This window comes from Embiotoca jacksoni, unplaced genomic scaffold (assembly GCF_022577435.1).
Source record: "Embiotoca jacksoni isolate LCO1_2020_lvr unplaced genomic scaffold, fEmbJac1.0.p SCAF_19, whole genome shotgun sequence".
NCBI classification, from domain to species: domain Eukaryota; kingdom Metazoa; phylum Chordata; class Actinopteri; family Embiotocidae; genus Embiotoca; species Embiotoca jacksoni.
This window is the reverse complement of record NW_027185329.1, coordinates 2,851,417-2,872,744: the sequence shown is the minus strand read 5'-3', so window position 1 is coordinate 2,872,744 and position 21,328 is coordinate 2,851,417. Positions and strand designations below refer to the sequence as shown.

Sequence of the window (21,328 nt, the reverse complement as noted above, 5' to 3'; positions counted from 1 at the left end):
GCAGCTCTTGACTAATCTCAATCATGGATTTAAACATGCTCACTATCGTAAATGTGGCTGTTTTTGACGAAGTCGGAGTGAAGCATTGTTTGTTGTTGTCACATTGATTTAAAAAGAGAAATTTACATTAACATGAGATTCAAGACGAGGAACTAAACAACGGTATCATGTATTTTCCTAATAATCAGCGTACAGAGTACTGAAACTTAAAGCTGCAATAATTGATTTAATTGGCCAGTAGGGGGCATAAGACAACATATACCAAGTAATTTTACACATGTACACATGTAATACAGCTAATAAGTTGATTTTAAATGATTTTTTTTTCTGTAATCAAACAATCATTTAGATGATTTCAAACAAAATGTCAAATATTTGATGGTTTGTTGTCAGATTTGAGAATGTACTGATTTCTTCTGTTTTAAATCACAGACATTTTAAGATCTTAGGTTTTTTTTTTAATGCTGGTAGGAATAAACAGGATATTTCATAAATTTGGCTGTTGTGAACTGTGATTAAAATTCAAATGACTAATCGATAATTGTTGTTACACGTAGGGCTGCCGACAAGCCGAATTATCAGTCAGAGATCAGTCCACTGAGATTCTTCAAGTCGAGCAGTTGTGTCTTTTAACATTTTTTTTTTAAAGATTTACATTTATTTTACACACAGACATCAAAATATTGGGTTTTTGTACATATATGTTACCATAAGTTGTCTCTTTTTGCTTATCGTGTCGAAATCAGCAAGCAGATGAAAGATTAAAATGTGATCTCCAACAACAGCTCAAAGGAGCTTTTATGTAATAATTTATTTGACAGGATCTGATGTCTAAATAACAACATTAACAGGTGATTTCAAATGTTTTTATTTGTATAAAAGTGTTTAAAATATCTTCAGCAAAAATATTGTTTGTATTTAATTGCAGCTCTTGCTTTGCAAGGATGATTTCAGACATGTGGAGATGCCATTTATTGATTATGAAATACGATGTTTCTCATGCAGCAGAAGCTGCTGTTTTTGTTAAAGGACCACAGTTAGTTTCTGTGTTCACATTGCTGCTCTTAGCCAGCAGCTATACGACAGTTCAACTGATTATTAACATGTCATTTATCCACACAGTACATGTTTTATAATACGTCCCATGGGTGTGGTGAAGAAAAATAATGCTTACTGTAAATGTATTATTAGTTCAGCAGCAGCTTTGCCAGAAACTATTTTGAAGTTCATTTCTAAATAAAAAAAATTACTTAGCTGGCAGGAAAGTGAGATGGACTGGTGTGTTTGGACAAAGGTCAGAGGTCACGGTTTGTACATCCCGTGCAAGGTGACGGGGATGATGGTGTTGACCTCGGCCCTGGCGAGCTCCGTCAGCTTCACGGCATCCAGCACCAGCAGGAAGCCCGGTCTCTCTGCACCCGGTTTCACCACAATACTCAGCAACACACCTGCAAAACCCCCAGACATGTCCACTTATTATTTATCTTCCATATCTGTCGGTATTCTGAATTCAACGATCGCCTGCAGCTCACTCTCAAGTCGTGAATGTTGGAGCTTCCTATTAAGCCTCCGTGTCGCTCGCCTTTTTTGCAACCGGCTTAAACCTGGGGTGCAGAAAGCTTTTGTCTCCCCCTTCTGCCACGGTAGGGTAATTACAAAAACATCACAGGGCTCTGCGCTAAGCCGGCTCCGTCGATAAATTGTTTTGAGCACAACATTTCCTGTGAAAATGCGTCATTTCACAAACCCAATTTGATCCATTCGGTCCAATAACATTTGAAAAGTCTAGTAGAGCCACATGATTGAAGTATTTTATGCCTCATTTAAGTTAGCAAAGAGCTAAAGTGGGAGTTAGCCTATGGTCGGCTCGGGAATGTCTCACCAGACACCAGATTTAAAAACTGATTTGTACAGAGATTTACTTGGTGGTGTTGCGTGAACTCGACTGGCAAAAGCTCGAGTGTAACAAGACGCTCTTTTATATGTAAAATTCTCGGCGCTCAACCTTTAATATTTATATTCATCAGGGTTTTTCCCTCCAATTATAAGACTCGCGAGTCTTTCTGAGTGCACCGGCCATAAAAATATTTCGTTAGTTTTAATGTTGCAGGACTTTTGCGGAGGCTCCTGTAATGTGTTTTGCTGTCATAGAGGAAATAAATCCATGACGAGTGAAAATGAATTCATAGCATGAGCTCGATAAAGAAAGTTCCCCCCCCAAAAAAAATAGTCAAGAAAAATTGAGAAAGGAATCAGCGCGTGAGTTTGACGTGAGAATGTGTCCCACCGTCGTCCTCCTCCGTGGCTCCGGGCGTCGCTACGAACAGCGGCTCCGATGGGTAACAGTCCTCCTCCTGCCACACCCACGTCTCTTTGGTCTGCACGTTCAGCTTCAAGATCTACAGCAAGTTCACAAGAGACACCACGCAGCTGTCACCACCGCCTCCACGCCGGATGTGCCGACGTGCCAGTTCACCTCATGAGACCCGACGGCTGTCCTCACCTCCTGCTGTGAATGAGTGAAGCGCTCCTTACCCTGTCGGGGATGAAGTGGTTGAGTCCGAGGCCGTAGGCGAAGGAGTACTTCTTCCCACAACACTGAGAGTAGTTGATCTGTGGAAACTCGAACGCTGAGAGAGACACAAAGAAAGACATGGGGGGAAAAAAACAAAAAAAAGGGGGGAAAAGACAGACGTGAAAACAATATTAGCAACAGTATAATGTGTGTCCTGTTAGAATACACATACAAAGCATACATATTAAAGTATAATGTTTGATATCTGCATAAAAGTCACATACAAACTGCACATTTGACTGAATACTGAGTTTTTTTCTGGCATTAAGAGTTGTAACTAAATATACGGTGTGTGTGTGTGTGTGTGTGTGTGACTGCCGGTTCATGCTGCTGTATATTGTGAATGAGCTGTGTGTGTGGTACCCTGTCGAGGTCCGGAAAACAGGACTTCAGGTTCGAGCCAGATGGTGCCGTCGCTACGAAGGACCGCAGTCGCTGTAGTGTAGGACAGAGACACCAGGTTCTTCCCCTGCTCCTCCTGAACACACACAAACACACACCAGACCTTATTGCCTTTCATTTATTTACATGACAATTTTTTTTTTTTTTAAATACAAAAATAATTATAATTATTGCCTGTACACAAGGTAGTTGGATTATATCTTCACCAGGAGGCATCTAAGATCTAAAATATTATTATTATTATTATTATTATTATTATTAATAATAATAATAATAATAACATAAGGAGCCAATTATGATGAATGCTGTTCCTGAACATGATTAACCACATTAGTAATAATCAAGTGGCAACTAACAGTGACGTCGCCCATCGGTGTGAAAATGACCGTTAGCTCGAGTTCGTATTTTGGCCGGCGCCACCTCGCTAGTCCACGAGCTGTGGATCTGACTCAATCTGATTGGAAACCCGACGATACTACGTCCCGTCCACCGATAGCAGTGATCTGACTGCACCACAGGCCTGTCAATCAAACCTCCCCCCGCCCCCCCCGCCAAAAAAAAACCACGTCCTTTTGAAGCGTATTTTAGAATTAAAGATGGAATTATTTTCAGATGGACCGCAAGAAAACTAATTAGAAAGAATGACTTTAGCTAACAACACCGAGATAACTCATGGAGAAATTTGATTGGCTTAGAATTTCCTGAGAGAAGTTGAATGGGAGTCTACGGAGCCGGAGGCTTTTTGGAGCCGACCTCTAGTGGCACTCGTTGGTATCGCAACTTAAGGCACTTCTGCTTCGGCCTCATTTTTCAGACCTGGGAGCTACATTCATTTTTATCTAGTGTGTGTGTGTGTGTGTGTGTGTGTGTGTGTGTGTGTGTGTGTGTGTGTGTGTGTGTGTGTGTGTGTAGACTCACCCTGTGAATATCCAGCGGCAGGACGTATCTTCTGACCTCAGGCTGGGGAGCTCTCATCGCTGCTTTCTTCACCTCCTCCCAGTCCTCCTTCAAATTGGCCAAGTACAGGTAGCTGTACACAAAGTCGTGGCTGCGCAGACAGAAAGAGAGAAAGATGTCGGCACGAGACGGTTGCACACAAAACTGTCACCCACAGCGTCACGCTCACCCTTTCCACGTGCAGAGGTCGACCACGATGAATCCCTCGTCTTCGTAGGCGTTGATGTGATGAAAGAGGTTGAAAGCCGACGTCCTGAACTTGTGGCTGCTCATGTAACCCGCTGGGTCCTTAGCGGCCAGGTGGAACCAGGTCTGCAACACAGAGACGTGGTCACGGACGATATTTTGTTCAATGGCAACTCAAATTTAAACATGCGAATAAAAAAATTCCCTGACGCTCCATCGGCTCGGCCCGACCCGGCCTTACCCCCATGCTGCAGTTGGATTCAAAGCAGTCCATGTAAGTGGCTCCTCTGAAGCTCCACGCCGACAGGAACTTCAGCAGGTTGATCTTCACCGGCTGCTCCACAAATACAAAATAGTTGTCCGTCATACCGAAACTACAGACAAGCAAGCAAACGGAGAGAAAGATTAAAGTTCGTTTTTTTAATGGTAGGGCATCAAATACGGAAGGTATTTCTGAGACAAGCGTACCTGTGAACGTAGGAGGGCTTTAACCTCTCACTGCTCGGCAGCTGGACCACCACTTGGGATTTCTCTAAGGGGTCTGATTTATCTGGAAACACACAGATACAGATACAGATACTTATCGTTTTACTTCTCTTTTTTTAGCTGCAGCAAATCGTGAAATAGACACGCCTGTCCACTACAGCAAAACGTAAAGTAGGTACGCTTGGCGACGTCCAGGCGTGACAGTTACACGTTTTCCTGTAGTGGACAAAAAATGAAACCCAATGTGTGCTTTCAACCATGTGATTTACAGGAAAACAAAACTATTAGCAAAAACACATGGTTGGGAAAACAAAATGGTTAGCGCGAACAGGACTCACCTTTCTGAGCAGGTGGGATCTTGACGATGTTATACGCCAGACTCAAGTTCTTGCCAAAGCAGTTTCCGATGTTATAGACTGTACCATCTGCCTCGATGTGGGGGTGGGCAGTCACCCCGTTCACTGAGAGGTACTTACACAGGTCCACCTAATGTAGGGTCAAACACACATGACAGCGAGCGAATTAAATAAATAAGTTAAAATATTGATGTTTAATGCTGCGAGTGACACTTTTAAAAACGCAGTTTTCGTACTTAAATGGGCAGATGGTTTCTATGGTATATCATCCTAAATCAGTAATCATTTCAAAGGTGTCATCAAACTTTAAATACTCAAAGATGTGATCGACGTTTAAATACACTCATGAGGGTGTCATAAAATATTTATTCTTTCATCTCAGGCCTGTAAGTTCTGGAAAATAATGATGGATTCAAATTTACACTGTGATCTTATTAGTCCTCCACAATCTGAAGCCACACGCCACAAGACGTGGATATTTCAAGTCGAAAAGGGGAAATCCCCGATGATCTAGTCGGAGGCGCTTTTCCATGGAAACCAACTCTCAGATTCGCCGTTCTGTCTTTTTATTTGCAGTAAATCTTACGTTCAATAATTGAGCCTGATTTTGGAAGACGATTTTTTTTTTTTTCTCGACACAACATTCCCACCTTCTTTAACGTCTCCAGCGAATCGGGATCAACCCTGGTGATGTAATTGGTCTCGGTGACGGCGTAGAAGTCTTCACCGATTGGATAGAGGTTCACCACACAGTTGTCGGTCACCTCGATGCCTCGGAAGTAAGTGAAGAACCTAAACAGATACGAGGAAAACTGACGATAAGTTTATATTCCACCAGTCTTTCTGTTAAGTCGTGACTATTTTACATTAATCACCCACAATATTTTTGGACCAATCAAAAATTCAGCTGGAAAGTTGACTAACGTCTGAGCACGCAGGTTCGGGGGTTTACCTGGAGAAGATGTTTTTGCAGGGGTCCGGATAGGCCGCGGTGCCAAACTCGGTGATGACCACTCGGTTCTCGGTCACGCCACGAACGTACGCATCGGTCCGGAGAAACCTGAGCACAAAGATCACACACAATTTCATTTCAAAGTGCTTGAAACAGAAAACATCTGAATTCTCAGAGAGGTTCGTTGGGGGATTTTTGTGGTTTGTAGCTGTTTTATGTCCCTGTTTTGTTTTTGTCTCTTACTCTGCAACATTCCAGTGAATTTACTCTCAGCTGCACCGAACTGCATGCCAAAAATCAGATGTTATAAAAAAAAGCCTGAATCTGGAGTTGGATCTGCGTGGGATACATGTGCCAGATTTTTTTTGAAGAGTAAAGAGAAATGAAAACAATAAAAATACGCAAAAATGCCCGACACAGCGATGTTATGTAACCCCTTAAAACAACCGCATTTATGTCCAGATCGCCGCCAAAAACTAGTTCAGAAGCACAAAAGTTCACAACTTATTTGAAAGGAGCACTTTTCAAAGCAGCACTACAAGTGCGTCATTAAAGAAAGAGACAAAATCACATGAAGATAAAACAGCATGTTTTAAAAGTGTGGAAAAACTGAAATAGATGTAGCTATCATCTCAGAACAGGAACGGGAAAAAAAAAAAAGTGCTCTGATTTTGTAAGACATTGAGAAGTAGTCTTACTTCCTGTAGTAGGTCACCTGACCGTCCTTCAGGTCAAACTTGTGCATGAGAGCCTGTCCGTCAAACAGGTGGTGAAAAGGTTCGCTTCCCATCTCGAACAGACCGGGACCCATCCTGAGAAGACTGCCGCCCAGCCATGATGGGATATCACCTGCGTACACACACGACGGCACAAATGAAGGACTTTTTTTTTTTTTTGTATTTAACTTCACACAATCACCTTGTAATTCCAGAATATTTTAATTCACAGGACTGATGCAGCAGGTGGAGGCCTGAGGCTTGGTGACAGGGACCTTTGATCACTGCACAACATTCAGTTCAATAAAAAAGTTATTAACGTGGAAAAATACACTTAACAAGTTTATTCAAAAGAAAATATTTGTCACCATTTATTCCTGACTCGTACAGTAGCTGTCTGAAAACCGTTTGTCGGAGGGTGTTCGCTTCAACAGAGGAGGTTAAAGGTTAAAGTTAATCCCGTCTTGTGGAGCCACCTCTAGAGGGTGTGTGTGTGTGTGTGTGTGTGTGTGTGTGTGTGTGTGGTGGTGGTGGTGGTGGTGGGGGTTCTTACCGGTGATTACTGCCGGTATCGGTTCATTCAGCTCCTCCACCGTCTCAAAGATCTTCTTGTAGCCTGCAGCAGGATGCTCCACACTGGAGAGAAGAAAAAAAATCATTCCAACTAGGTCACAAAAATGTCTCTAGTTTCTTTTGTATGAAAAAACAACAACAACAACAACATGTTAGTGAGTGGTTTGCTGTTGAATCAGGACAATCTCTAAACACTGATTTATTCATTCTAAAATGCAGAAAATGGACCTTGTGGTGTGTTTGTTTCCTTTCTTGTTTCCACACATCCCCTTGAACTTTCCTTTTTTTTTCTTATCCTTTTTTTTAAAAGCTTTTTTTCAATCATCTGCATCTCCGACTTGATTTTTTTTTTTTTGTCATCTTTCTGGTCACATAAACTATCAAAGTTTCATTTTTCTTTCTTTATCATTTAAAAAAAACAACTTTCTTTACTTTTGTTTCTTTTTGTCTTTCTTTCTTGGGAGATTTGATGACAAGACTCAGAGCTTAGTTGAGTTTTTCTCCTGTTACGGTGAAAAAGATCAACGGGAAAACTCTGCATCGTCTAAAAATCTTCTCAGTTGACTCAGAACAACAAGCTGCCTCCTCCGATTTCATTCCTGAGAGCCAGTAAACGGGAACTTTGAGAAGTCGTTCTAATGTTTTGTTGTCTCGAACATTTTATTTTCAAGCATACACTGGAAAAAAAAAAAAAAAAAAAAGGCAAAGCTGCACTCACCGGCTGACCATGCTGCTGAATGCTCTTCACACACTTTCTGAACTCAAACATGCACACCACTTGTTTGCAAAGGCGAGAGACTCTGGCTTGCATTTAAACCACGCAGATTTCCTGTGGTGAGCGATGGAAAAAACTGGGACCCCTCCTCCCTCCTCCAATTTCACACTCCCCTTTTCCATCCTTCCTCGCTCCCTGTCCTCCTCCTCCTCCTCCTCTCCTCCCGTTTCCTCTTTCATGCCTTTTGCCCCCCCCCCCCCCTCCCTCCACCCCACCCCACCCCACCCCACCTTCCCCCAGTCTCAACCAGAGCTGAACAAACCGGCTTTGTCTCCGCTTGTTTCAGCCGTCTTGGCTTCCCAAGCAGGATTTTTCTCCAGGTCACTTAAACAAGGTCTCCACTAACCTGGGAACACTCACACACCTTCCGGTGACGTGGGTCAAACTAAAAAAAATAAAAAAAAAAATAAAAAAAAGAATTCAGCTTTGAAAAGCAGTGTGTTGTCGTTGTTTAAAGGTGGATGTGCATGTCGAGTGATCCTGTCTAATTAGTTCCAGACATCTTCGACTGACACTGAGCAGGGAGGGGGAGCAGCACACAGAAAAGTTCAAGGGAATAACTCCATTTTTTTGTTTTTGTTTTTTTGGTCCTCTGTCATCTTGATAAATGAACACTGCAGCTCTGAAGAGGAGGAAGAATTGAAATGAATGGCTGCATTAGCCAGAGCAGTAATCATTCATCCAGTGAGTGTGTGTGTGTCCCTGCTGGGAGCGGGTTAACGAAACTGATGTGTGGTGTCTGCCTGTGAATACATCAACAAAACAAAATGGTGTTGCAAACAGCTCCACCAGCCTGAAATGTTTATCACACATTTAAAAGTTTGATGTTTGTTTGACAGAACGGCCTCAGGAGGGAATTTAAATTAAATTTAGGCACTGAAAAAAAAACAAAATTTTTTTTAGTTACTGGCAATGTTCGTCTGGCCGTAAACCGCTTTGGATTGGATTGAAATATCTTTAACAACCGCTCGATGCATTGACATGAAGTTCTGCACGAACATTCACGGTCCTCAGAGGAAGGAGCTTTCCAACTTTGGAGATACTTTGTGTTTTTGATGCTGAACTGTTAAAACGTTGATGATCTCTGGACATATTTATTTTTTTTATTTATCACCATCCTCATCTCTAAATTGTCCAATACTTCCGTGACCAAATACTGGTGAAAAATTGGCACCAAAAAAAAAAAAAAAAAAAAAAGGTGTTGAAGTTGACCTTTGACCTTTAGGATATAAACCGTCCTCACGTTATCGTTTCATTTTTATTTGTGTGTCAACTTTTGTCGCTGAGTTATGGCCACAAATTTAAACAAAATTCCCTCAAGGTGTCCCTGTGATGTCGCATTCACGAGAATGGGACAGACAGATAGACAAACCATGAACATAAACATGAACATGAACATAAACATAATCAAACATAAGAAAACCAGGGCTTGCCACTTTCAGTGGGCTTCATCCTCTGGAAACCATGAATATCGGCAACTATTTACGTGGTAACTGAGCCGGGGTATCTTGAACAAAATAAATGTCCCAACTGGAAAGGTTCATCCTCTGGGGATCACAAATGTGCTCAGTACACTTCAGAGCTACATGAAAACTAAATCTGGAACTGAAGTATAATTAAGGCAAACTCTACAATAAACATCCATTTAATCCTGATCAGTTACTTTTTACAAGTGTAATGAACGATCACATAGGATATTATGGGCGTTAGTCCTCATAATTATTTACTAATAAGCAGTTATTTGGATGTTTGTTAAGCTGTTTTGAGGTTTAAGTTAATAATCAGGATGTAAAACTGTCAAGGATGAAATCTGATGTGATGATAGACAGTACAACCCACAACTAAAGCAATGTGTATAAGGTTAACATGATTATATCACCTGTTTACATGCCAGTCACATGTTCAGTAACTTAATATAACATAATATATATACTTAATGCTATTATAAAAACAGGACAGAGTCCTACATAAAATAGCTGAACAGGTTTATTTCCCAGAACTTTGCATAGTAAACAACATAGAGGAGTTGTCAGTATTCATTACACACTCCTCTTTGCCAAAATAAAAAAACACTGTTGATGAATGCGCAAATGGTTACACACATCTGTGCACCATTTTATCTGAGGTATAAACAAACACACATCCAGGTAGAACTAATACTTCATATCGCCGAGGATACATTAAAAAAAAAAAAGAAAAAAAAAAAAAAAAGGGGGGGGGGGGATAGTTTGACATTTCTTCAGACACCTGACATGGTGTGGGTTCAACAAATCACTTCAGCTTACAAAGTACCTGTTATATATTTAAAAAAAACAACAAAAAAAAACAAGTCAGCTGGCACCGCCTATTAATTTAGCTCACATGTGAAGAAAAACATTTTATGAAGCTTTAATTAGAAGCTGTAGCAACCTTTTACCCCAAAACATAACAGGTGTCGTGTGAAAGGCTCGGTCGGGGAGCGTAATATGCATTAAATACATATAAATGAACCGCTCTGATGATTGACACAAGCTTACTTGGCTATTCGCAATGCCTTGAACCCAGTGCAAAACATTCCTCTAAGCAGGGAGTACACACAGAAAAACACAAAGAATAAACTGAAAAAGACTTGCACCATTTAAAATAACGGATTTTTTTAAAAAGACAGAAAAATCTGAAATGATTCCCAAATGAAACAAACATAACCGACAACTTGATTTGCTCCCAATGTGATTGCCGATATAAATTAAAAACGATGTCATCTATCTGTTCCCATATCGACCAGTGATGTCACATACAACAGGGGGAAGGAAAAGAAAGCAAAAAAACTCAAACAACAACAACAAAATTCTACTTCACAAAACCCGTTATATTTACAGGCTAAGTGGTGTAAACTACCGTCTGTCCCTCTGCCTTCATCTTACTCAGCTGCCAACACACACACACACACACACAGACAGACAGACAGACAGACAGAGAGACAGACACACAGACCTTTGTAAAAGTCTCCCGGTCTGCATTAACGGTAACAACAGCGTTTCCAAGGAAGCACAATGTTCATGGCCGCGAAGGGGAAAAGGACTTTTTCCGATTCTCCTCTCGGGAGAGAGAGCAAATATCAGTGCAGTAATAGTGCAGCAACAGTTTTGTTTTAGTTCCTGATGCCGAAAGCTTTGGTCTTCTTGATGTTGAGGAGGGCAGGTTTAATCTTTGGCTTGCTGCTGTCAGTCTTGCTGTCTGAGGAGGGGAAGCGGCGTCCGTAGATGTCCGGGTATTGTTTCTGAAACTACAGCGAGAGGACGAGAGTAAGACACAGAAAACGACACACTCGTCATTTAAGATGTGCGAACTTGATTCACAACGTCAACCTAAAGCCTCGTTATTGATCAGCTACCCGGAAGTTACTGTACAAACGCACCATTTCCTGCAGTATTTTCAAATTAAAAGCCCAATAGTGTTTTGGTTTTTCAGACAGAAACCCCTAATTTCTTAACAAAAAACAAAAGGCTTTTATTGTGAAACATTCGCAGGAACGTGTTGTGAGCGAAGTCGGGCGATCACAAGTCAGATAGAAATATACTTTATTTAATTGCCACCAGTGTTTACACCGGAGAAAGCTCCAGCACGTTCCCGTTAAACCGAGTTCGACTGGTGTTCATCACCTGCTTCAGTTTCTTGCGTCGGTCCTTGTCGCTCATGTTCTGGTCCGTCAGCAGGATCTCCAGCAGCTCCTCCATGGCCTTCCGAGAGGACGCCTGCTTCTGCTGTTCGAACTCGGCGCCGCTAATCTGCTGGCAGAACGTGTAAACCGGCACCGGGACGCAAACCGGATCTTCTCCCTCGGCGTTGGAGACGGAGTCGATGGGGACCTGAAGACCAGGGACAGCGAGAGCACGTCGGTACGCCTGCCGGGATTTCAGACGTCCAAGGCGGCGACCTCCATGTTCATGCTCACTATTTCTGCGTTAACGGCATCTTCCTCTAAATTTCATCCCACTTAAAATCTATGAAAACATTCTCAAAACCACCTAAATGTCACAATAACGCGCAGAATCAAAACATAAGTAAAAGGGTTTCGCCGGTTGTCTTTGAATCTGGTAACAACTGGTCACAGTCTGAAATCTGAAAATAATTTAACATTAAAGTGAAAAGTCCTACAAATAGGATGAATCTTTATACTGAAATAAGAAATAAGTTGAGTGAAATATTTTAGCTTCTCACTGTGCTTTTACTAAAGGTTAAAATCAATTTTAGCATTGGGTCTGGTATTTACATTGTTAATATGGGAACTCACAACTATATATTTACCTGACTTCCATATGAATTTACATATATTTGAATTTACAACTTGTATTTCCCTATTTTGTGCAGATACTCGTAGTATTGCATCGTGTGCTACTGCAGGAGTCACGTGGTTCGCTTTGGTCAACACGACCTCTAACAGTTTTGAAGTCTGATGAAACCCTAAAAACTCACATTTTTATTCAGAAGATAAACAAATCGAATGACTTGAAAGCGACTTAGCGGATCGATGACTACATGCAACCCCCCCCCCCCCCCCCCCCGCTGGCAGCCTCAAAGTTTACAGGATTGGGTCCTGATGTTTGTGGTGTATGAAGTCCTGCCTGTTTGAAAACCGTGTCTGATTTCACTGCCGGGTCGGACATGCTCAGCCCCATGACTTAATAATACATCTTCTACACGTACAGGGGCTTTTTGATTTTTTTTTTGTTGTTGTTGTTGTTGTAAAGGCGTACCTGGGCTGTGCGCAGATACAGTATATGGTCACTGATGGCGCCGTGCAGGTACTCCGGGACCGACAGGATGCTTTGCTGATGGTCCATCAGGAAAGACACCAGTCTGGTCGCCAACAGCTCGTCCAGGTCGCACTCCTCAGCGCTGCCCAGGACGCAGCCGGAAAACGTGTGAACCATCTGGAGGGACCACAAAAAAACACACACACACACACACACACACACAGAGGGACGATTAAACAAAATAAAAACATTCAAATCAGACACGGGTCACATATAAGGAACGCCGTCCGTCATCTCCTCACCAGTGTCCGGGTGCCGATGGCGGGGTGGAGGCGCGGCATGTCCACGTTCTGGCTGATGCGCGACATCATCCTCATGAGGAGCTGCAGCTTCCTGCGGAAGGCGGGGGGGAGGAGGAGGGTGCAGAGCTGCAGGGCCTCGATGGCCACGCGCTCGCACTGAGGCTGCAGAACGCCTGCGCACGCGCACGCACACACACACGCACACACACACACACACACACACACACACACACACACACACACACACACACACACACACACACACACACACACACACGGTGAAAATACGATGACGACAGAGAAGATTCTGGTTCGGCACAGAAACGAGCGGCTGCAGAATCCCTCTTCAGGGCCGCATTCATCCATCGCTGCATCAGATCGGACGGACGGACGGATGAATGACGAGATGAATCCGCTACGGTGAAAGATGAGTCGGCTAAGAGTTATGAACGTTGTACGGTGTTTGTTAAAAAGCAGCCGAGAGTCACTCCGGGAGTCTGCTGCCATCTTTGAGGTTGAGACGGTTCGTACTGGCGTTAATAGAAAAATGTTTTTTTTTTGGCTCCTTTACAGCCACCTAGTATTGTTTTGTTTTTTTCCCTTAAGTTTGTAGGTGTCTGGAAAGATTTTAAAGTAGCAGGAGAAGCATGCACAAGTGTGGATAAAGGCTCCCACAGACAACGCTCATATATATTTTCTGAGCTTATTAAACTGTTATGTCACTTTAAATATATATATTTCTCATTCTTCAAACCGCCTTCGTCTTTTTGTTACGGTCCATTTCAAGTTTCCACAGCCTCAAAGCTTCATGGAGCTCACGTAAGCGTGTTGTTCATCACATTCTAGAGTTGTGGGTAAATATGACACATCGGAACAAAATCAAAATCAAAATCAAAAGCAGGACATAGAAAAAAGAACAAAGCTAATGTATGCTGCAACTGAACAGGTATAGAAACTCTATGATCCCCTGAAACTGTATGTTGTTCTTGAAACCTTTGCAACGATAACCTGCTAATGCAGAACACAGGAAGTGAGGTCGTTTTCACATCCCTACTTCCTCTTTTAAAAATCGGGAAAATAAAAATTAAAAAAAACAACTCTCCTGCTGTAGAGGTTAGATGTTAGATGAGGTTAATCTGATCAGACATCAACACAGAAGCAGACACACACACACACACATGCGGAGAGAGAGAGAGGTAGAGGGGAGGAGGTCTTACTGTGCTCAGGTTTGGGTTGGGGGGGCTGGGAGCTGCTGGCGGGCAGACAGACAGGCGGTTTGAACAGCGAGACGGGACGAGAAGGCTTGGACACGTCCACAGAGCTGAGGCAGCGCCGGACGACGGCGGGCACGGGGAGCGTCAGAAGATTAGAGGTACTGGAGGCCGATCTGGGCCCGCAGGGTCCTGCAGCGGCGGCGGCGGACCCTTGTGCTTTGGTTGCAGCAGGTGAAAGAGGGGGGGAGGAGGAGGAGGAGGAGGAAGGGCGACAGGAGGAAGAGGAGGGACGATGGGAGGACAACGAGGGAGGGCGTGAAGCTGAAGCTGAGGAGGAGCGATGCCGGCAGGCTGGAGCGTTCACGCCGAGGCAGCTGCTCGCTCGACCCTGCCGCTTGACCTCGCCGACGTCTTCCTCCCTGGTCTCCATGACGATGTCCAGACTGCTGCCGACGCTGCGCGCCCGCGAAGCCCGCAGCGGCTGTGCAGCGGACAGTCCAGCCGCGGACACCACGGACAGTCTACTTCTGGCTGCAGCCGCGGGAGCGTTTTCCCACATGGCGGGGACGCTGTCCTCGCCCCCGTTGCCACGGGCGCAGGACGCCAGGCTGTCGCTGGACTGGAACAGCTGCTGCCGGGTGAGACAGGCGGAGTCGTCGAGGATGGTTTCCATTGAGCAGCTCCTGGGCCGAGGCCGGACGGGAACAACCGCAGAGAGGCTCGTGCAGCTGCCGCCGAACTGACCGGCGGCGGCCGCGCCTCCTCCCAGCGCCGCCAGCCGCGACTGAAGCGTCCCGCCGAGCACCTCCCACATCGGCGACTCGACCTCGTCGCACGTCCGCTGCCTGAGCAGCGACAGGAGGAGACACTCGGTGGAGCGAAACGACGCCTTGGCCGCGGGGGGGGACCGAGGAAAGGTCGGACATCTTGCGTTTCCCGCGCTGGTACGAAGTGGGCGCCGCGATGTACCCGCAAAACACTGAAGGCAGCGCGGGAGTAAGTGAGAGAGAGAGGGAGGGAGGGAGAGGGGGGGGGGAGAGCCGAGCGGTGCAGGCAGAGTGTCAGTGCAAGCAGTGAAGGGGAGGGAGAGGGTTCAGTTAGTTCAAAACCTTTACAGAACATACAGAAACCATCAGCTGGTCAGAGAAAACACAAAAGGAAAAAGTACTGCAGCTCATATCTGTTAGGGACAACCAAAACCTCCGTTAGAGGTCAAAGGGCACCTTTAGAGGTCAGGCAGTCAACTCGTAGCAAAGACAGCAGCTTTGATCGTTGTAAACGACGAAGGGGAAATGGTCGACCTACCCAGGACGTTGATAAACAGTTCGTACAGTTCGTACGTGAGCAACGGCTGCGGGAGGCTGTAGAAGTAGTCGGACACCGTTCTGAAGACGTCTCTTTCGAAGCCGGGATAAGACGGCTGCCCGCTGTCGTACTTCGGCCCTGAAAATAAACAGCGAGTCGCGGCAGCCGTCGGCGAGACTGAAACCAAACACTCATAAAGATAACACAAACCGTGTGTTGGTTGTTGAAGTGGCTGGTTTCTACTCACAGTTGGCCAGGCTCTTCATAGCAGACAAAACCCAGTGTGGAAGGTCGTCTGGGCAGGTGATTGACAGGTTAGACTGGTTACCACTTGAACACACAGTTAACTGATAATGTGACTGTTGGAGGCCGGAAAACAACAAACCTGTCCATAAATATAGAAGTAGGATTGCTCGTAGGCGGTATTACAAAAACTAAATAATTCAAGTCATGTGACCGAACCTCATATTTCCGAGGATTTTAGTTATTTCAATAAGAACAGAAGACGTACTGAGAAAGTATTAAACCTGTGGTCTAAGTTGATATTCCTGCCGGCTCGTGAATGTTCTCTGTTGATAAATGAACCTACTGGTTTTGTCGTCCAGCGTGACAACTCCGTGTTTGTTGACTTTGGTCATGTTGTGGATGATGTTCTGCGGGTTCACGTAACGCTGGTCTAAAACCCCACGGAGAGATCCGTCACCCAGAATCCTCTGAAGGCTGAAACACGCGCACGCACACACACACACACACACACACACACACACACACAAAATAAAAATAAATAAAAAAATCCTTCCACACCATCTACTTCCTGGATTTTAAAAACCTCTGCTTAGGCCTCATGGATCAGGTACGAGGGCGGATCGATAGGTGTGCAGCAGGTGTGTTTTGAGTGACATTTATCGTTTCCGTGTTGTTGTTGTTGTTTTTTTTACATTCACGGGGCTGTAAACCGTAAACTGTCCCCAATAGTTTGTCACTAAACTTTGGTGCCACTCTGTGCTCAACAGGAGCAGCCTCCGAACTTATTGATTCACCCTCGTAGCGGTTAGTTTGCGTGTCTTTACTGGGTCAGGGTGACGTCTCTCCAGATGTCGCGTTCGTCCTCCGCCGTCAGCTCTCGTCTCTGCGCCGGCTGCTCGTCCGTTGGCCGACTCGCGCCCTCGCTCTCCGCTTGGAGGGCGGGATCGACATTTTCCTGAAACGGAAAAAAAAACAGAACATAAACCACAAATCACAAAATGTTGCATTTTTTTGTTGTTGGATAAAACTGTGACCGTGAAAGCAAACGACATATGCGATAGATTTTATGAATGTTTTACACGGGTACATGAACCCGCGTGGCGTCTGACTCACCAACGTCTCCTTCTCCTGCTTCTTGGCGCTTTTGAATCTGAAGAAACCTTCCCTGTCCCTGAACGAAGGTCTTCTCTTCACCGAGCTGGAGGCCGACGCCGTAGCTGGACAGGGAATGGGCTTCAGAGGAGAAGTGGAGGGGAATCTGAAGACAAAACACAACAATCGTTTAATTTTTCTCCCCCCCCAAGTGTTTTGTTAAATAACTATAAATTTAAAAAAAAAAGAAGCTCCGCCCGATGCCGACCTGTACAGCACGTTGTTGTCCTCCAGATCCTCCGTCCCCCAGCGACTCTTCACATCTTCGATCACGTGGTTCTTCAGAAACTTCTTCAGGAGCTGGACCGTTTGTTGCCTGGTGACATCGGGGCCGAAGTTGCTGTTGCTCCGGAGCAGCTGGTGCATCCAATCCACGGCAGCGCAAGCGGTGAAGCAGGAAGAGTGGTGCCTGAGGTTTTGGCGGTGCTTCCTGAGCGGCATGCCGGCCCGAAACAGCTGAGTCACCTCGTTCCACTGAAGGAGGACAGAGACCGAGTTTAGCGGGAACATTTTCAGTTTGGTTACAGGTTTACAAACCTCTTTTAAAAAAAAAAAAAAAAAATATTATTATTATTTTTTGCATGGAAACAAGGCAATGATGCCTCTGTGTGTAATAAATTGCTCAACAACAAAATGCACCGCAATTTAACACTTTAAAAAAAAAAAAAAAAAATAGAAGTTGTGCTGAAATTATAATTCATGAATTAGTGGTATTTTAAGGTCAAAACTCCCGTAACAGTTGGGCAGTGTGAAGAACATTATTGCAAGACAAACACTTCGGTTTCCAAATAAAGTTATTCTTTACAGTACAGATGTTTGTAACTGCGGGAGGCTCAGACGGTGGAGTGGGTTGTGCTCCTCCTGTCCACATGCCTAAGTGTCCTGGAGCAAGACACTGAACCCTAAGTTGCTCCCGATGGTGTGAATGTTAGTCTGTCTTATTAGTGTGTGAATGGGTGAATGGAAAAAGGTGATAAAGCGTTATACAAGTACAGATCATTTACCATTTAACTGCTGAGGATTTGGGGGGGGGGGTATTACATATTTCTCTTCTTTATGAACCCCAGAAGAAGTTTTTACAACAAATCCCTCCTCTGGTGGATCAACAGTAATTCAGCGATTCTTCTTTTAAATCAGTTATTGATGTAAAATTACAACCATTTGCAACTTGATAATGTCAGCTGAATTTTCTGTTTATAATTTGATATCTTTCACGTTTTAACTTTTGGTTGGAACAATAAAGCAATCTGCAGACTTTAAATTGTTTGCCCCTTGAAATGGAAACTAGTGATGAGAAATCACAAATATCTGAGGATTTTATGGAATAAAATGATCAGTTAACAGACCAAAATTTTAAAAAAAAAAAATTAAAAAAAATGGTGTATACATATATATATATATATATCAGTTAGTTTTATTAATTAAAAGAAAGTTAATCAGCATTAACATTAATTATGACAACGATAGAGTATTTTTTTGTAAGCATAAATAGCAAAATAATCCGATTTGTACCCTCTCGTCCTTTTTTTTTTAATTTTTATTTTTAATAGGGTAAAGATGATCCTTTGGTTTCTGATGTTAGTTGTTGACATTTCACAAACCAAATGATTAATTAAATGATGATATAAAAAAAAAAAAAAACACAGTTAAATCGCAGACACAGTTTCTGGAGCACTTTAAGCCACGTAAAGTTACCGGAAGAAGGAACAACGTAATTAAACCTTCAGGTTAAAGTTTTACTCGTTTGGAATTTCTCAAAAAACAAAAACAATAGTTTTATAGCACCGAAACAAACAAAAAGGTTATTTAATTCCGTTGTTGCTTTCAGTCCAACGGACCGCTAACGACTTATCGGCAAATGGACGTTAACTTACCAGTTTGGTGGCTCGGTACGGTCCAGGGGTGATAAGATGGGAACTCATGTTTATCACCACAACAACAACAACAACAACAAACAAACAACTTCGCGCTAAAGTTCTCGCTTCATCCGATAAGAGGTAAAAACATCCATTACTCGTGAAGTTATTGGCTGATGTTCCGGCTCGCTTGTTGGAGAACTCACGTCGTGCTCGTCTCCGGAACCGTCCGTTCAAAATTACGAGCCCTTGCTCTTCTGGCCGCTGATTGGACGAACGTCGTACCACGTGACCAGCGTCGCCCTTGAAACGGGGCGGAGGATCAAAATAAAAACGTCCCACTGGAAAAAAAAACAAAACATGGAGCACAAAAACAAGTCTTTTTTGTTTTAAATCCAACAAATCTCAAAGGACCACCATACTGTTGACTACAGTAGGATTGTGTAGTTATGTGCTGTGGTGGAGAACGCAATGAAAGTGCATTTTCTCATGTTGTGTTGCACATTTTCTGTAAATTACACAATATCATTTATTCAGGTTTACAACATATTAAACAAATAATAAGCTGTAATCTAGTCTACTTTTTTTTTGTCTCGTAAATAAAGTACAATGTCAGATCGCATAACATGATAAAATGTGTGTGAGCTTTCTTTACGTGGCTATATTTAAGCTTTACACACTGATGGACGCAGATATTGTGATGTGAATAAGATCTGCTGTTGAATGAAGGGTTAAATTTAAATTTGTGTTTTACAGTTGGGACCCTCCTGTCTGCAGAGTCAGCAATTCAACCAGGGGGAGTCAGCTCTTTTGTATTCAAAGTTAAGTAGGCAATAGGATTGACATTAGCATCTCTGAAAAGGCCCTCCATGGGGGAAAACATTCAAAGGCAGAAAAGGAAGGAGGGACCCAAGAAGACAAAAAGACAGTGGAGGTTAGAGACATTTCCAAATGGATAGACACTGGGGTTGACTGGTCTCATGCTAATGTCTGAAAACAGTGTCCAAGCAACTTTAAATCAAGCTCTCTGCTTTGTGAGTACATTTACTGCATACAGCGTGGCGCTATTACAAATTACTTTTCAAATTATGATTTTACATTGAAAATAAAAAAATGGATGATCTCTTGGACGAGTTTGATTTTTTATTTTGTGAGCTGTTCTGCTGTAACTTCCTCACTGCTAATGAATTACACCATTTAAACTGAGGCTGCATCAAACTACACGCTGGTCATTTGAATGATGGACCCTTTTCTTTAAATTGATGATTTATGTGCAGATGAGAAGATAATACCTTCTTCCTTAATGTAGAAAACTGTATCTCTTAAACTTAAAAGCACAGAAATGATTCCTCTGTTGGAAGGCATTGTGAAGCACTCTTATAATATGTATGTGTTTTTATTATGACAAATTTAAAGTCATCAATTTAAAAAAAAGCCTTTAATTTAAGTCATAACTCTGCAGCTTTGACAAATGTGCATAAATGTGTTATTAGTTTATCCTGTTTAGTTCAATAAAACTATTGCATTTTTTTTTATCAGTGGAAATAAACCCTTCAAGATTGTCTTGGCTGCTCTGCTCCAATTTACTCAATGCCTGATCAACTCAAAATCTCATAAAAAAAATTAAATAAAGATATTTAAGACTTGATCACATTTCAAGGCCTTGAAGGAGGATCAGATTGTTCACAACTCCTGTGCAAGGCTGCACGCAGCTGGTCATAATTGGACCTACCATCTGTTTGAAAATCATTCACTATGATAAAATATTTTGTCTGGGGTATAAACAAGCATTTTTTTTTTTTAAATTTTTTAAATGTAGTATATATACAGCATATGTATACAAGAGTTATTATCAGTGGGTAGAGGTCAAATAGGTTTTTGAATATAGGTATTTACTCTTGCAATTTCATTTGCAGTTTTTCTTTTAAAAAAAAAAAAAAACAGGTCAACAAGTTCCGAAGGAACATTTTGAGAACAGTGTCCATTTACTGGTTTTGAGAAGAAAACTGTAATTGCCCCGAAAACACTGCCGTGACCCGGATTCGAACCGGGGTTGCTGCGGCCACAACGCAGAGTACTAACCACTATACGATCACGGCGAGCTACGGTGTGGACGGCAGCGAGGCGGTTTCAATGAAATAAAGAAAGTTCTGATAACAGCAGTCTATTAATATACAATTAGAATAATTACTGATAATATCAATTCAGGAACAAATAAAAGTTAAAGAGTATGTGTGTCTCTGTTTTCATTTTATCCACAGTGTCTTTCTATGTTCATATATCGCGAAGATCGTATATAAATGAACAGACTCCTCACTCCGTTCTAAAACTGTGAACCGCATTCCGGTTCAGGAGAGAGACCACACAGAGGTCTACTCTGTTGAATCAAATCTTAATTCTGACTACCATCATTACTTTCACGTTGACATTTGTAAGAGAATAAACTAGTCCTTTTTTTTTGTTTTTTTGTTAGAAGTGTCCAAAAATACGATTAGAGTGACACAGCGTAATTTGTATTTCCTCTCTGTGTATGGGCGTG

At 42.9% G+C, this 21,328-nt stretch overlaps 2 protein-coding genes and 1 non-coding gene across 3 annotated transcripts; all 3 read right to left on the bottom strand.

Moving 5' to 3' along the window:
- Nucleotides 1–14: 14 nt before the first annotated feature.
- LOC138200402 (retinal Mueller cells isomerohydrolase-like) lies at nt 15–8,021 on the bottom strand. The gene is made up of 14 exons (XM_069153023.1): nt 7,922–8,021; nt 7,184–7,266; nt 6,613–6,763; nt 5,915–6,022; nt 5,613–5,754; nt 4,945–5,092; nt 4,589–4,670; nt 4,362–4,494; nt 4,104–4,246; nt 3,896–4,025; nt 2,939–3,053; nt 2,536–2,630; nt 2,288–2,399; nt 15–1,448 (listed from the first exon to the last, which is right to left on the bottom strand). Exons 1-14 carry the CDS (start codon nt 7,930–7,932, stop codon nt 1,303–1,305), a joined length of 1,599 nt encoding a protein of 532 aa, XP_069009124.1. The 5' UTR covers nt 7,933–8,021; the 3' UTR covers nt 15–1,302.
- Nucleotides 8,022–10,354: 2,333 nt separating this feature from the next.
- depdc1a (DEP domain containing 1a) lies at nt 10,355–18,856 on the bottom strand. The gene is given in 13 exon segments (XM_069152871.1): nt 10,355–11,243; nt 11,620–11,826; nt 12,715–12,891; nt 13,017–13,189; nt 14,234–15,134; nt 15,136–15,209; nt 15,536–15,673; nt 15,783–15,830; nt 16,125–16,255; nt 16,606–16,736; nt 16,895–17,039; nt 17,142–17,407; nt 18,808–18,856. Coding segments are annotated over 13 exon segments (2,574 nt in total). The 5' UTR covers nt 18,856; the 3' UTR covers nt 10,355–11,108.
- Nucleotides 18,857–20,816: 1,960 nt separating this feature from the next.
- trnah-gug (transfer RNA histidin (anticodon GUG)) lies at nt 20,817–20,888 on the bottom strand. Its single transcript has one exon. It is a non-coding gene; the product is annotated as a tRNA-His (tRNA).
- Nucleotides 20,889–21,328: the final 440 nt, after the last annotated feature.